Source organism: Peromyscus eremicus, chromosome X (assembly GCF_949786415.1).
Source record: "Peromyscus eremicus chromosome X, PerEre_H2_v1, whole genome shotgun sequence".
Taxonomy (NCBI): Eukaryota; Metazoa; Chordata; class Mammalia; order Rodentia; family Cricetidae; genus Peromyscus; species Peromyscus eremicus.
This window is the reverse complement of record NC_081439.1, coordinates 98,575,178-98,587,852: the sequence shown is the minus strand read 5'-3', so window position 1 is coordinate 98,587,852 and position 12,675 is coordinate 98,575,178. Positions and strand designations below refer to the sequence as shown.

General features: G+C 40.6%; 1 protein-coding gene across 1 annotated transcript in view; it reads right to left on the bottom strand.

Annotated features, from left to right (window-relative positions):
* Dock11 (dedicator of cytokinesis 11) overlaps window positions 1–12,675 on the bottom strand; it is a 138,366-nt gene that overhangs the window by 87,524 nt on the left and 38,167 nt on the right. The window contains exons 13-20 of the mRNA XM_059251530.1: window positions 12,040–12,162; window positions 10,693–10,775; window positions 7,884–8,006; window positions 7,625–7,701; window positions 5,689–5,873; window positions 5,531–5,596; window positions 3,623–3,715; window positions 548–671 (exon numbers count right to left, since the gene is read on the bottom strand). Coding sequence (XP_059107513.1) covers window positions 548–671; window positions 3,623–3,715; window positions 5,531–5,596; window positions 5,689–5,873; window positions 7,625–7,701; window positions 7,884–8,006; window positions 10,693–10,775; window positions 12,040–12,162 — 874 coding nt within the window. The remainder of the gene's footprint in view (window positions 1–547; window positions 672–3,622; window positions 3,716–5,530; window positions 5,597–5,688; window positions 5,874–7,624; window positions 7,702–7,883; window positions 8,007–10,692; window positions 10,776–12,039; window positions 12,163–12,675) is intronic.

Genomic DNA, 12,675 nt, shown 5'->3' with positions numbered 1-12,675 from the left:
TCTCCCTCCAGCTCACAGATGTCCCTGGCTCTGGGCTTACTTTTCTCTTCCACAATAAGCATAACTGGAAAATTCTAGTTGCTGGGCAATTCTACATAAAAGACATAGCAACACTGTATCATAATATGTGTTTTTCCCTGAGAGCAGCATTATCACTTTATGTTGCTTAAAGTGGTTTGGCTGCGCTGACAAGCATTTGGACAAAGATATTTGACACACATGATAATAAAATCAACATATAATTACTCTTTTGCCAATGAAGTTTTTCAGATGAAGCTTGTAATGCTGCCCAGGTTGGTCTTGAACTCCTGGGCTCAAGTAATCCTCTACGCTTAGCCTCTTCAGTAGTTGAGACTACAAGTATACACCAATGTACTGGGCTTAGCAATGACTTTGTAACTCAGAAATGGACATTTTGGTCAAGGAGTGAAGTAGTTGACAGCTTGATGACAAGATTTTAATCTTACAGAAAGAATACATGACCCTGGCTTTGAACCCAACACCACAGTAAACAAACAAACAAATAATTAAACAGCGTCACACAGACCTGGAGTTTCCACTGTGTCCTGCTTTTTAGTTGTTCCTTTCGTGTTGATTTCACAGCTTACATGATAAAAAGTAAAGAGCAAATGATGTTTTGGATGCAGGTGAATGGGAAGCTCAATTTTGATCTGAAATGATAGCAAAATTACATATGACAGTTTTTTTTTTGTTTTGTTTTAGTTCTCAGGTTGGACTATCAGCCGTGTAGGTCAGTTTCACCATGTTGTTCCAAAATACTCCCTCCCCGAAGGACAAGCCAGGCAGCCAAATAGCAGCTATCATTTCAATATACTTCAAATATTTTTCTGGTCGGTTTCAGTTTGACAGCAGTATTCCCCTGAGTTGTGGGGATTTAATACTTTTGTTGACTTAATACTTTATTTCTGTAGAGTTCAATGGAGTCTCCCAGCTTCAACTTTACAGCAGGATTTTCTAAAACACTAGATTAAAAATCACATCCTTATACCCAGATATGCTGTAACCCAGTGCAATCCATTCGAAACAAGCACTGAAAAAAAACCTTATGAACAATGTGCAAGTACCATGGCATTAGGGTACAAATGCCACAAATCAATGCTCACAAAAAATTTCTCTAGAAAAAAAAAACTTTTTTTTTGGTTTTTCGAGATGGGTTTCTCTGTGTAACAGCCATGGCTGTCCTGGAACTTGCTGTGTAGATCAGGCTGGCCTTGAACTCACAGAGATATGCCTGCCTCTGCCTCATGAGTGCTGGAATTCAAGGCATGTGCCACTACTGCCTGGCTAGTAACTTTATTCTTGAGCAAACCAAAAGAAGTCACATATGACTTAAAAATTTAGGTTCAAAAGATGCTTATAAGAAATGATTTCAAGTGACTTTCTAATTAAAAACCAATTTCACGCTTATACCTCCTATTAGCAGATAAGAGACAAATTAAAAATTTAAATGATTTGATGCATATGCCCTAGCTTAGGCACCATACATACCCTACATATACACATAACAATAACTGTTTTCTGTCTTTCCTAGTCAATATATAGTGAATGAATCAAAAAGTCTATTATTTTAGACATTCTAGAATCATATCTGATTTATTATGCAATCTAGTTCTTTGCACTGGTTATAGAGCTACATGTAAGAAACAGTTGATAGACATTTGGTCCAATTATAGTCCATATAAGGAATGGCTTGGAGTATTATCACCAAGGTCTGTTATAGATATACTTCATTACAGAACATGCCTGTTCACAGCATCCAGACCATCTGGGCATCTAATGCTCTACTGCACATAAACATGGACATACTCTCCCCCTGGGTAGCAAAAAATGTAAGGCACTACTAATTCCTTCCCCACCCCCAAAGAAACCAGGCAAAGTACACTGAGAAAAGAGTGAGTGAAGCCCAAAGCTGGGGCAAGATGCTCCGTAGAGGAGCAGGTGGATAGGGAGAAATCCTGACAGCAGAAGGGATGGTTTCGGACCAAGCCAAGAACGGAGACTTGAGGGCCCAGGCAGACAGAGCAGAGCATCTGGCCCAGGATGTCCACTCAGGCCACATGCAAACACTAGGAATCAAAAGCAGTCTGCAGATTTGGATAAACAAATATACAGAGGCCAAAAGAGGCTGCGACAGAGGCACACTGGGCAATTCAAAGAGATATAAAGAGAGAAACAGAAAGAAAGAGCCAGAGAGACTAGACAGGAACACCACAGCACTCCCCTTCACAGCCATTTCAGTGAGGTGGGCAGGGAAGCCAGTGGGACCGTGGCGCCCCCTTCATAGCCATTCCAGTGAGGTGGGCAGAGAAGCCAGTGGGACTGTGGCGCCCAGCTGTGCAGCTTTGTCCCTCCGGTGTTCACTTACAGGCAAGCTGTCCCTTCCCACTTAATACCATAAGGAAAGAGCTAGACATGCCCTCAGAAAAGCTATTCTGGATTTAGTTAATTTTACTTTATGTATTTATTTAACTTTGTTTTTAAATTAGCACTTGAAGTTTTGTTTCATTATGGCATTTCCAAAGACAGTTTTTCTACAGTAGAGTTCCATCTGCTGCCACCATGGCCCTGCTGCCCCCTACCCTTCCACCTCTACCCCTTATCCCCTCAGCCTCATTTCCACTTCATTTACAGGTATTCTCTAGTGTACCCCTCTTCCCTTTTCCTCAACACCTTTTCTCTATCCTGGTGGTCTCATTTCTAGTTTCATAGCCTACACCCACATTTATATAGTTATTAATTAGTTCATTTCTGGCCCTGGGGTTTGAACCCAGGGCCTTGTACATACTAGGCAAGTTCTCTACCTGAGAACTACATCTCCAGATCTCTTTTCACTAATTTTTTTAGGTATACTTTCATGTAGCCCAGGCCAGCCTCCAACTTGTTATGTCACTGAGAATGACATTGAACTTTTGATCCTCCTGCTTCAGCCTCTCGAATGCTGGGATTATAGGTGAGTAAGCATGCTTGGCTTATATTTACCTTTTAATGTTTATTTTGAGATACGTTCCCATTAAGTTGCTCAGGGAAGCCTTGAACTTGCAATACTCCAGAATAGCCGGGATTACAGGCCTACAGCACCAGGCCTGGCTCTGGATTTCTTATTTGATTTTTTTTTTTATTTTTTGAGACAGGGTTTCTTTGTGTAGCTTTGGAGCCTGTCCTGGGGCTTTGTAGACCAGGCTGACCTCGAACTTAAAGAGATCCACCTGCCTCTGCCTCCCGAGTCGTGGGATTAAAGGTGTGCGCCACCACCACTTGGCTGGATTTCTTATTTGAAAGGTGAGGAAATGAAGACCCCCCCCCCAAGAGAAAGTGGTGAAACAGAACCAGTCTGATGAAAGTATGGAGGGCCAGAATCCCAGCTCCACTTGGAGATTTATGTCCTAGTTTATCTTAACTCAGAGAAGCCTTTAAAATTGTGAATAAATCTCTCACTGTCATCATAGGACACCACGAAGGCAGGAGCCTCTCCTTTTGATGTGACATTTTCTGTTTTCATGGAACAAAACATTCAGGGATTACATTGAGCAGATGAATGGCTTGAAAATTTAAAAAAAGGAATTAGAAAGGGCTGCTGTAAATACTGAAATTACGTTTTTACCTCATCATAGAACTCTGGATTTTGGTTGTGATGCGAGACCACGGCGTAAGCATTTGTGGTAAAAACAGAGCCTGCGGGTTTTCCATAGATGCACTGCAAAAGAAGGAAAGAGAGTCACCACTCCTAACACGGTGCTACAGTCCCACACACATTCAGAGACAGTGGGGGGGGGGGGCCTGCGGCCGAGGCCACTCAGCTACCATCGGGAGCCTGCGGGCTCAAGCATAATGTAGTCACTCCAGATGTGCCCCAGACAGTGCCTAACTCAGCCCCAGAAGGGTTGGCAACTTCTGGCCACAGTGAGAAGCCGTGTAGCTCCTCTCCTTTAGAAGAGAGATCCTCTCTATTAAGCTTCTGGCTCTTCACTTGGAGAGCTTAATATGACAGACAGGTGAACCTTAGCAAGATTGTTTGGATGCTCCTTGTTCAGTGGTAAAAAGGTGTTTTTAAAAATCAGCAACCTAAACATTAAAAAAAAATCAAATGTCTATTAAGCTCCAGACAAACTTACTGTTCTCTTATATTTTAAAATCTTTTTTTTTTTTTTTTTGAGGCAATGCTTTACTATATGTAGCCCTGGCTGGTCTGGAACTCTCTGCATGCATCCCCACCTCTGCTTCTCAAGTGCTGGATTTAAAGGTGTGCCCAGCTTCCTTTTACATTTTTTAATGTGACATTTTATGAGACACATTTTTTTTTTCAAAATCACCCATTTTCTGGTATTAGATGGTAAGGCTTTCTATGGTTCATTGGGATGTTCTCATTCCATGACTACTCTGCTTTTCTTCCTCCCACTGACTCAATAAGCTTAAGGATGAATACAGAGCCTCTGGGCCAGCTAAGAAATGAAATTGCGACTCCATGAGTCCACAGCCAATTCTCCCAAATACAGTTATCAAGGCATTTTCCAAGAACTGCTGAGACGTGACCAGAGGGCTTCTAAAGTATATCAAAGGATGCTGCAGGCAGGAACGGGAACCAGTTGTCCTTATTTCTAGTGAAGAGACAAGCAGAGGGAGAAAAAAATCCACTGCATTTGAGCCAGCTAATCTTTAATTTAATTTAATGTTCTCTTTGAGAATGGGGCTCCTTTCAAACATAGGGTCAATACGATATTCACCAATTTACTCAGGAGTGCATAGGTAGCATTCTCTAGCGGGTTTGAGTATAACTACTCATCCATTTGGCTGACTTAGACTCAAGCTAGAAGCGAGGAACCAGACACACACTTGGTGATGGCTACCTGGTTTGGGGTTTTTGTCTCAGGCTTCTGATCACTAGGTTTGAAAAGAAAATGTGTTGCTGGGGATCCATGGCTGCACTGGATGCTACGGAGATCACAGAACTAAGTTTGGAGGTACTGTTTGGCCAGCCCTGGGGCAGAAGTCCTACCTCAGATCAAAGCTATCCTGCTGTGCTTCTGTCAGCTCAAAAAGCCTCTTCAGGTTTCAAAGAGAAAGGAGTTTAAGGTGTCCTGATGGTAACATTATAAGGTCCCCTGAAGGGAACATTATAACTATCGAGTCATAAAGGAGTGACCTTGGGATTAGGCCACAGTGAAGCAAATGCCAAAACGGAGTAAGTCAACCTTATCCACGCTCCCTTTTGCGATGGAACCCAGGGCCTTGTGCATGCTAAGCAAGTACTCTACTACAGAGCAACACCACCATATAAATAAACATCCCCGGCCCAAACTGACCCCTCTTCCCAGCTGCAGATTTTGTAATATATGATTATTGAAACCAATTCTTTACTTCACATGTAAAATGTCTACTTCACAGTAGAAAATGAAATATTACCTTTGTTGCTCTAGCACATTAACCTTATAGCATGACACCATCAAGTACTAAAATTTTCATCTCTACAATCTGTTCCCAAAATACACACGGATCGACACCAGAAACAAACCTTTAGCGCAGAGGCGTCACTTTCGTCCGAATCCCGGAATTCTACACAGACGGCGATGTTCCTAGCCTAAAATCACGAATCAGCCAAAGTGAGTCATACGGTGAGGAGAGCAGACGACAAATAACATTGCAGACGCCAGGAATGTATGGTTGCCTTACCTTGGCAAATGATTTCTGGCTGTCATATTTTAATTGCAAGGGATAGACATACAGATGGTTTTTGTAAATAGTGAATGGATAACAATATTTTGTCATTTCTGGAACAAACTCTTCAACCTCCACAGTAATATTTTGACAAGTCTTCTCAAAAGGCTTCAGGGGCACATATGAAGAGGTAATACAATCTACGGTAGGAAAAAATAAGCAAGCATAGTACATGTAATTTAACAGTCATTAACACAGGCCTGCATTTGTAAAAATATACATGGATTGTGTTGGCAAAGAATGACTTCAAAACAGAGTTCTTAGTTGGTGACAAAAAGTCAAACAACTCTATGAAGCCGAAAAGGACACAACAGTGCTGCTGATCTTCATGGGACCTTTGACACCAGACATGGGGTGTAATTTCACTCTCAACATCGAATGCCTTGCCAAATATAACACATCATAATTTTGACAAATTTAAACTCTGCAAAGAAACTCACTGCATTTTCCCTCCCGTGGCTGCAATTTCAGCTTTCGCTGCAAGTTTTTATTGGTATCAGGGAAAGGAATAAGAGTAAATTTATGCTTCCAATTAGCTCATGGAGAGTCACTTTTAAAAAGTTAACTTGGTGCAGGTGCAAATTTTCACTAAAGAAATAATGGATGCCTTCTGAAATTACAGACCTTATGGTGTGTTACCAATAATAAAATAAAACCCACCAAGTCTCTGGCAGTTTAACCATATGGTCTGTGAAGCTGCCACTGTAGTAATGGTTACAAGCAATCTGTAGGGCTGTGAGACTGTCCTTACTGTAGACCTAGAACCATGTGGATAGACAAAAAAGACCCAGGCTAAAGTGAGCATTTTGGTTGCCTTTTTTCTGATTACTAAGGCAATACATACTAATAATAGAACTTCTAGAGCACAGAACAAAGGTTACAATAACAATGGATCATGCCACTACCCACAGAAAAGTAGCATGGGCATTTGAGTGTGGCATCTTCTACTCTTCTTTCTCTGCACATTTTATATAGCAAAATGAAAATCCTACAGTATGTATCCAACTCAGTCTCAATTATTTACATTTTATCCGAAATCTCACTGAACAGATTATGAGCACCAATCTGAATCATTGCATCAAATTTTATGGTACTTGTGTGCCATATGTCCTTGAAGCATACTGACAATCTTGATTCTATTAATTTCCAAGTCCTCTCTAATGTAAAGAATGTTGCAATGAACATCTATACACATATTCATAAACTCCTGCCTAGATTTCAATTATTTTATTAAAGATTTATTTCATTATTTATTTGTGTAGGTGCCCACGGAGGCCAAGTTGTCAGATTTCCTGAAGGTGGAGGTACAGGTGGCTGTGAGCAGCCAGTTGTGGGTGCTGGGACCTGAAGCTGGGTCCTCTAGAAGAGGAGCAAGTGCTCGTAACTACTGGGCCACCTCTCCATTCCCCTCAATGATTTTTTATGAAAAAAAATATTCTATTTCACTCTTACATGTTTTGAAATACACATTGACTATTGCTCCATGTGTACGATCTTTTAGTGACTTCTCAATGTACTTAAAATAAAATGCAAATCTAAGGTGTTACTATAGTCTATACAATTCTCTACTTCCACTTCCTGCTCCATTGTTCCCACCACATCCTACCACAGAGCCACACCGGCTTCCTCCCTATTCATACAAAACAAGTTTGTTTTGTATGGACCTTGGTTGGAAACAAAGACCTTGTTTCCATCTCAAGGTCTTTACAATATATAGGATGACCTCAGTTTGCAATGTATGACCCCAAACTTCCTTTGCTAGCTACCTCCTTCCCTTGTTGGTTAGGGCAGCTGTAGGAATTTAAGACACTGTGCAAACCTGCAGTAACCTACTGGTAAGTACTCAAGCTCCAATTACAAATGTCAATGTTTATTTGCAATACATTCTTACTTGGCAAATCTACAGGAACACATTCCACTGTGATGTTCAGCTGTCCAGGGATAATCTGCAATTTTGTCTTTTCTGGCCTAGGTATAAAGCAAGAATATTTTAGGACTAAAAATGATGATTGTTGAATGATTAGTTACCTGAAATCCAACTCAAATTTTTAAGCATTCAGTTTTGTCCATGTATAACTCACATTCACTACTTTAAGAAATTGATAATTCATCCATCCTATTCATTGAGTACAATAATATCACATACTTACTTTTTGTATTCGGATAGCAACTTGAGAATGTCTTCATTTGACAGCTTGCTACTATCTTGTTTATACAAAGGGGAAAATCTCCCATCCAGATCCAGAGAGCCCTGAATGTCTTTGAAAATGGGTCTAGAACAGCAGTAGAAAAGCTTTTTAAACAAAGTTGGAAGTGCCAATAAATTCAATTAGTACTGATGAGAATGCAAAACTGTCAAAGTGCTATGGCAATGCACACACCACTTACTCTACAACAATGCCATTCTATTTCCAAGCATAGTTCCGCATGCTACCTGGATGCTCACAGCAGATATATTTGCTATAACTCCAAATTGGTAATAAATCAGAAATTGACCAACTAGTAAAGGAATGAACAAACTGGCATATTACACAGTGGAATGCCACACAAAACACCCAAAATGAATTATCACACAACATGGATAAATCTAAAAAATACACTGAGCATAAGTAACCAACCCCAAGAATACATGCTGCAGGATTCCACTTCTATGGTGAGTTCAGGACAGATAAAATTTCATCTACCGTGACAGTCAGATGGGGGTTGCCTGGGTGGGTAAGGGTGCAATAGGTGACTGGACAGGTCCAGGAGGAACATTTCTGGGGAGAAATATTCCTTATATACCTTATCAGTCATGGTTAAAGTGGTTGTTACATTTATGAACACTTACTAAGGTTGATTCTTGAAATTTATGTGTATTATCAAAAGTGATGTGTTTTATCATCACAAACTGATAAAAAAAATTGCATTGAATCTTAAAGATAATTTAATATAAAGCTTATTATATAAGTATAGTTATATTCTTTTGAGGCCCTACCCTCCTACTTTTTTTTTTTTTTTTTTGGAGACAGGGTCTCACTATGTAGCCGGAGTGGTCTGGAATTTACTATGTAAGACCAGGCTGGCCTCGAACTCAGAGATCTGCCTGCTTCCCTCTACCTCGTGAGTGCTGGGATTAAAGATGCATGCATCACCACACCCGGCCTCTTCTACCATTTTAAGCAGCTATTTTACTACTAAAATGGAAAGTAATATATAAGCAGCTAATGCACTGGAAGTAGCAATAGCCAGAAACCCAATTCTCCATGGCAGAGCCCGTTGCTCCTACTTTAAATATTTATATCTACTAACAGGGGCTTATCATACACTTTTTAAATGCCAAACTTTTAAAAGACAAACATTTAGAGTAAATTCTTGCTACTGCTGCTGATAGAAACAATCCAGGAAGGAGAAAATAGCATACTTTCTCAGGAGAACTGGGGATCAGAGTTTCTCTCTGAAGCTTTCAGAATTAGTTTTCTCAACTGATCAAACGGCATCAGGAAGTTCCTGTAACTGTCTGGGAGCAGGAGAATGCCACAGTGGCCTAGAGTTAGTGCTAAGGCCGGGTAGCCAGCCCATAGCCTGATCGCTACTCTGCCGCATGCTGTAAGACTTAGGCATGAGTTTCATTTTCTTTTCCTGTCTTTCTGTGTCTCCATTCCCTTATGCCAAAGATGGGGCAATGGGACCTGTCTCTTAAAAAAATAAACATTAGGCCAGGCATGGCAGTGCATGCCCATAATCCCCAGCATTTTGAAGCCAGAGGCATGAAGATTGCTCCAAGTTCGAGCCCAGCCTGGTCAACATAATAGTGAGCTCTAGGTTAAGCAGAGATATATGGCAAAACTGTACTTCAAAAAATAAATCAATAAACAAAATATGCAGTAAGAACTTATATCAGTATGTCCTGAACAGAGTTAAGACTTAATGAGTACTATTAATAATAAATAGTAGTAGCAGCAGCAATGGACTTTGAAGGTAGAAGCATTACAAGTAATTGTATATCTATATTTCTAAGCCATACTTTACCTTCTGGAATGTCAACCTTCATTAGTTTTTGCCATTCACCTATCCTTGGCAATCATTTGTTTTAACCAGTATGTAAAACAAGCAAAATAGTGCCTTCTCATCTGTTAGTACATGAAACATTTCGAGATCCTTACCCCAAATAAAATGGTTATAAATAGTGACAGAAGAGTTGATTCACTTCAAATCTCCTACCTTGTGCTATTCCCCAGCACACAGTGAACATAATTGATTGAATTATTCAGAACATGGTGCCCTTTCCCAAGAACTCCCAGTCAGTTGGACAGGCTGTACCACAAACAAGCTGATGAATTTACACTTTGAAGTGGGGATAAGCAAGAACAGGCTTCAAGTCCTCATCGCCTGTAGATTTGTAAGATTTGGATAAAATACCTTCATAAACTACAATAACATAAGAGTCATAGAAAATGTATGCTTCTAAATGCACAATTCCCAAAGGGCTGGCTGAGCTTGTCACCAGGAAACAAGAAAAATCTATTAATTATAAGCTTGCACTTCATGACTACATTCTCTGTCATCGAATATTTCGTACATATTCCAGAATGATTCTATGATAATTTTTAAAGCCATAAACTCAGCCAACTCTGAAAAACTGGGCATATTGTACATAATTTGTCACACATTTTAGTTCTCTGGGGGAAAATTCTATCACGTTAGCAATGAGCTGTATTAAAATATAAGATTAAGTGGCATCCATCAGACTAACCCAAGCCAAATAAAAATTCCCTAAAGCAAGATTACACAAGCACGAGAGGGGTTTGGAGGGGGTCTTGGATGCACAGAAAATTCTAAAGAAAGAAGCTATAGATCCCATGTGTCCCAAGACACAACTGGCCTGCCAGAAATAGACCACTGAATTGCTGGTAAGGACACTGGTCCCCAACTTCGGACAACCGAAAATAGAAGGGTCAGGATTTTGTTTACACGAACCTGGTTGCCCAAGCAAAGGGCATTCTGTATTGTCCAAGGCGACTACACACTTGTTTAGCTGTCCTATGTACCTTCTGGGCTGTCTGTGGTCAGAAAGAAGAAGATGAGTTTAGATTTATTCAGTCTGCCATGGATTCACCCCCAAACCTCCCCCCCCCAAGTCATCATTATAAAACACCAAAATCTAGGAAGAAACATCTATAAATAAATAAAATATTAAAATATAACATATCCCTGCTACCCATTTTCCAAGACTAAAGTATCTCTTTTAAAATCCTGGGGGGCGGGCAGTGACTAGAGATGAAACCCAGAGCCTTCCACACTACCACTGAGCCAAATCCCTAACCAAAAAGTGAATTCTTTTGGGCATGTTGTTTTCTCCACGGAAGACAGACTAAAGAGATGTAGGGACTCCTCTGTACCACCGTCCTCTGCTAGGAACACTTGGAGCAGTATTAACATGTATTTCCTTCCACACTGCTGACAGATTCTCATTAGTCATGGAAGAAGTGTGCTCTAGACACAGTTGACCTTTCTACTGCCAAGATAAGGCACAAGTGACAAAAGTCAATGCAATTAGTCTCGTGTGGGCAGCAGCCGCTGTTTGAACAGGCAGTGAGAGATAACAAAGGCGATAAGCTGTCTATAAGGCCTAACTAGGCAGCAAAGCACAGGCTGGATGCTTATCCCTAGGGACACAAAAAGCCTAGAGGCTTTTGTGTACCTTGCAAAGACTTTCCCCCACAAATTAGTCATGTCTCCTCAGCATCCGCTACTTAATACATGTTATTTGAATACAGTAAAATGCAACATACAACAGATTGATGGCTCTGAAATAAACAGTAACCGTAGTGCTATGAATGAATTGTTCCACAAACACTTGCCTTCCCTGGGTCTCAGATTTCTTATTTCTAGCATGAGAGGACAGGCCTCAAGCAAATGGTTTCTCAACAGTCAGATGCATGATCTAGAGATTTTGATAATGACAAAAATGGCCATTTGAGAACATTCAGAAAAAAAAAAACAATGAAAAATCCCCACCATGTATATGTGAACACATCATGCAAGGAAGGAATAACACTGAAAAAGTATGAAGAATGAAATGGAGCACAGCGAATGGCAGCCCTTCAAAGTCAATACACTGAGGAAGTGCTTACTGTCTAGCCTCATTGCATCAGAGACAGGAGTCGACAGAGGTACAGCTTCCCACAGCAGACAACATGAAAAAAGTCCTCAGAGAATATATTTTTTCTCACAAAGTCACAGACAGTGCCATTTGAAATACTGGTAAAATCTATGTTCTCTATTAAGCAGGCAGGCATCTTCACCAATGGTGTTTTACAATACCTTTACTGGATCCGAGTTTTTGATGTAGGGTTCTGCACAGTGTGTTATGTTGCCCTGCAGCACCTTTTCAATTCTCACAACTAGAAAAATTTCAGGATGTGGATTCGTCACTGAAAAGATTCCCTGGGGAAAAATGACTTCTGTTAGATATTTTTATGCAACATACATATGGCTGTTTGGCAACTGATATCTTGTAGTGTGGATAGTACAGAATGTTGATATTCAACATAGGATCATGTCCAGGATTCTAAGAATAGGTAGAACATTTTTTGTTACTTGGGGGACTTTCTGAGACAGGGTCTAGCTATATACAGCCCAGGCTAGGTTTGAACTCAAAACAATCCTCTTGCCCCTGCCACCTCCATGCTGGAGCACTAGTATCCCAGGCCTATACCAGCATGTCAAGAGGGTAATGCTGGCCGCTTCCAACGAAGCTTTCCAAATGCATGTAGTTCCTATTTTCTTACTAGTGTCACCTGTGTTCAGTCCCGGAAGTACACGTCCCTCTATGCTGCCAAGCTCCTCCTGCTTGGCTGTTTTGCAAGTTGAGTTCTTAGACCTAGTGACTACAATACACATTGTCTGGTTTCACTGATATGTGCTAAAGATAATGTGTGTCTCCCAAGTAGCTCTAAC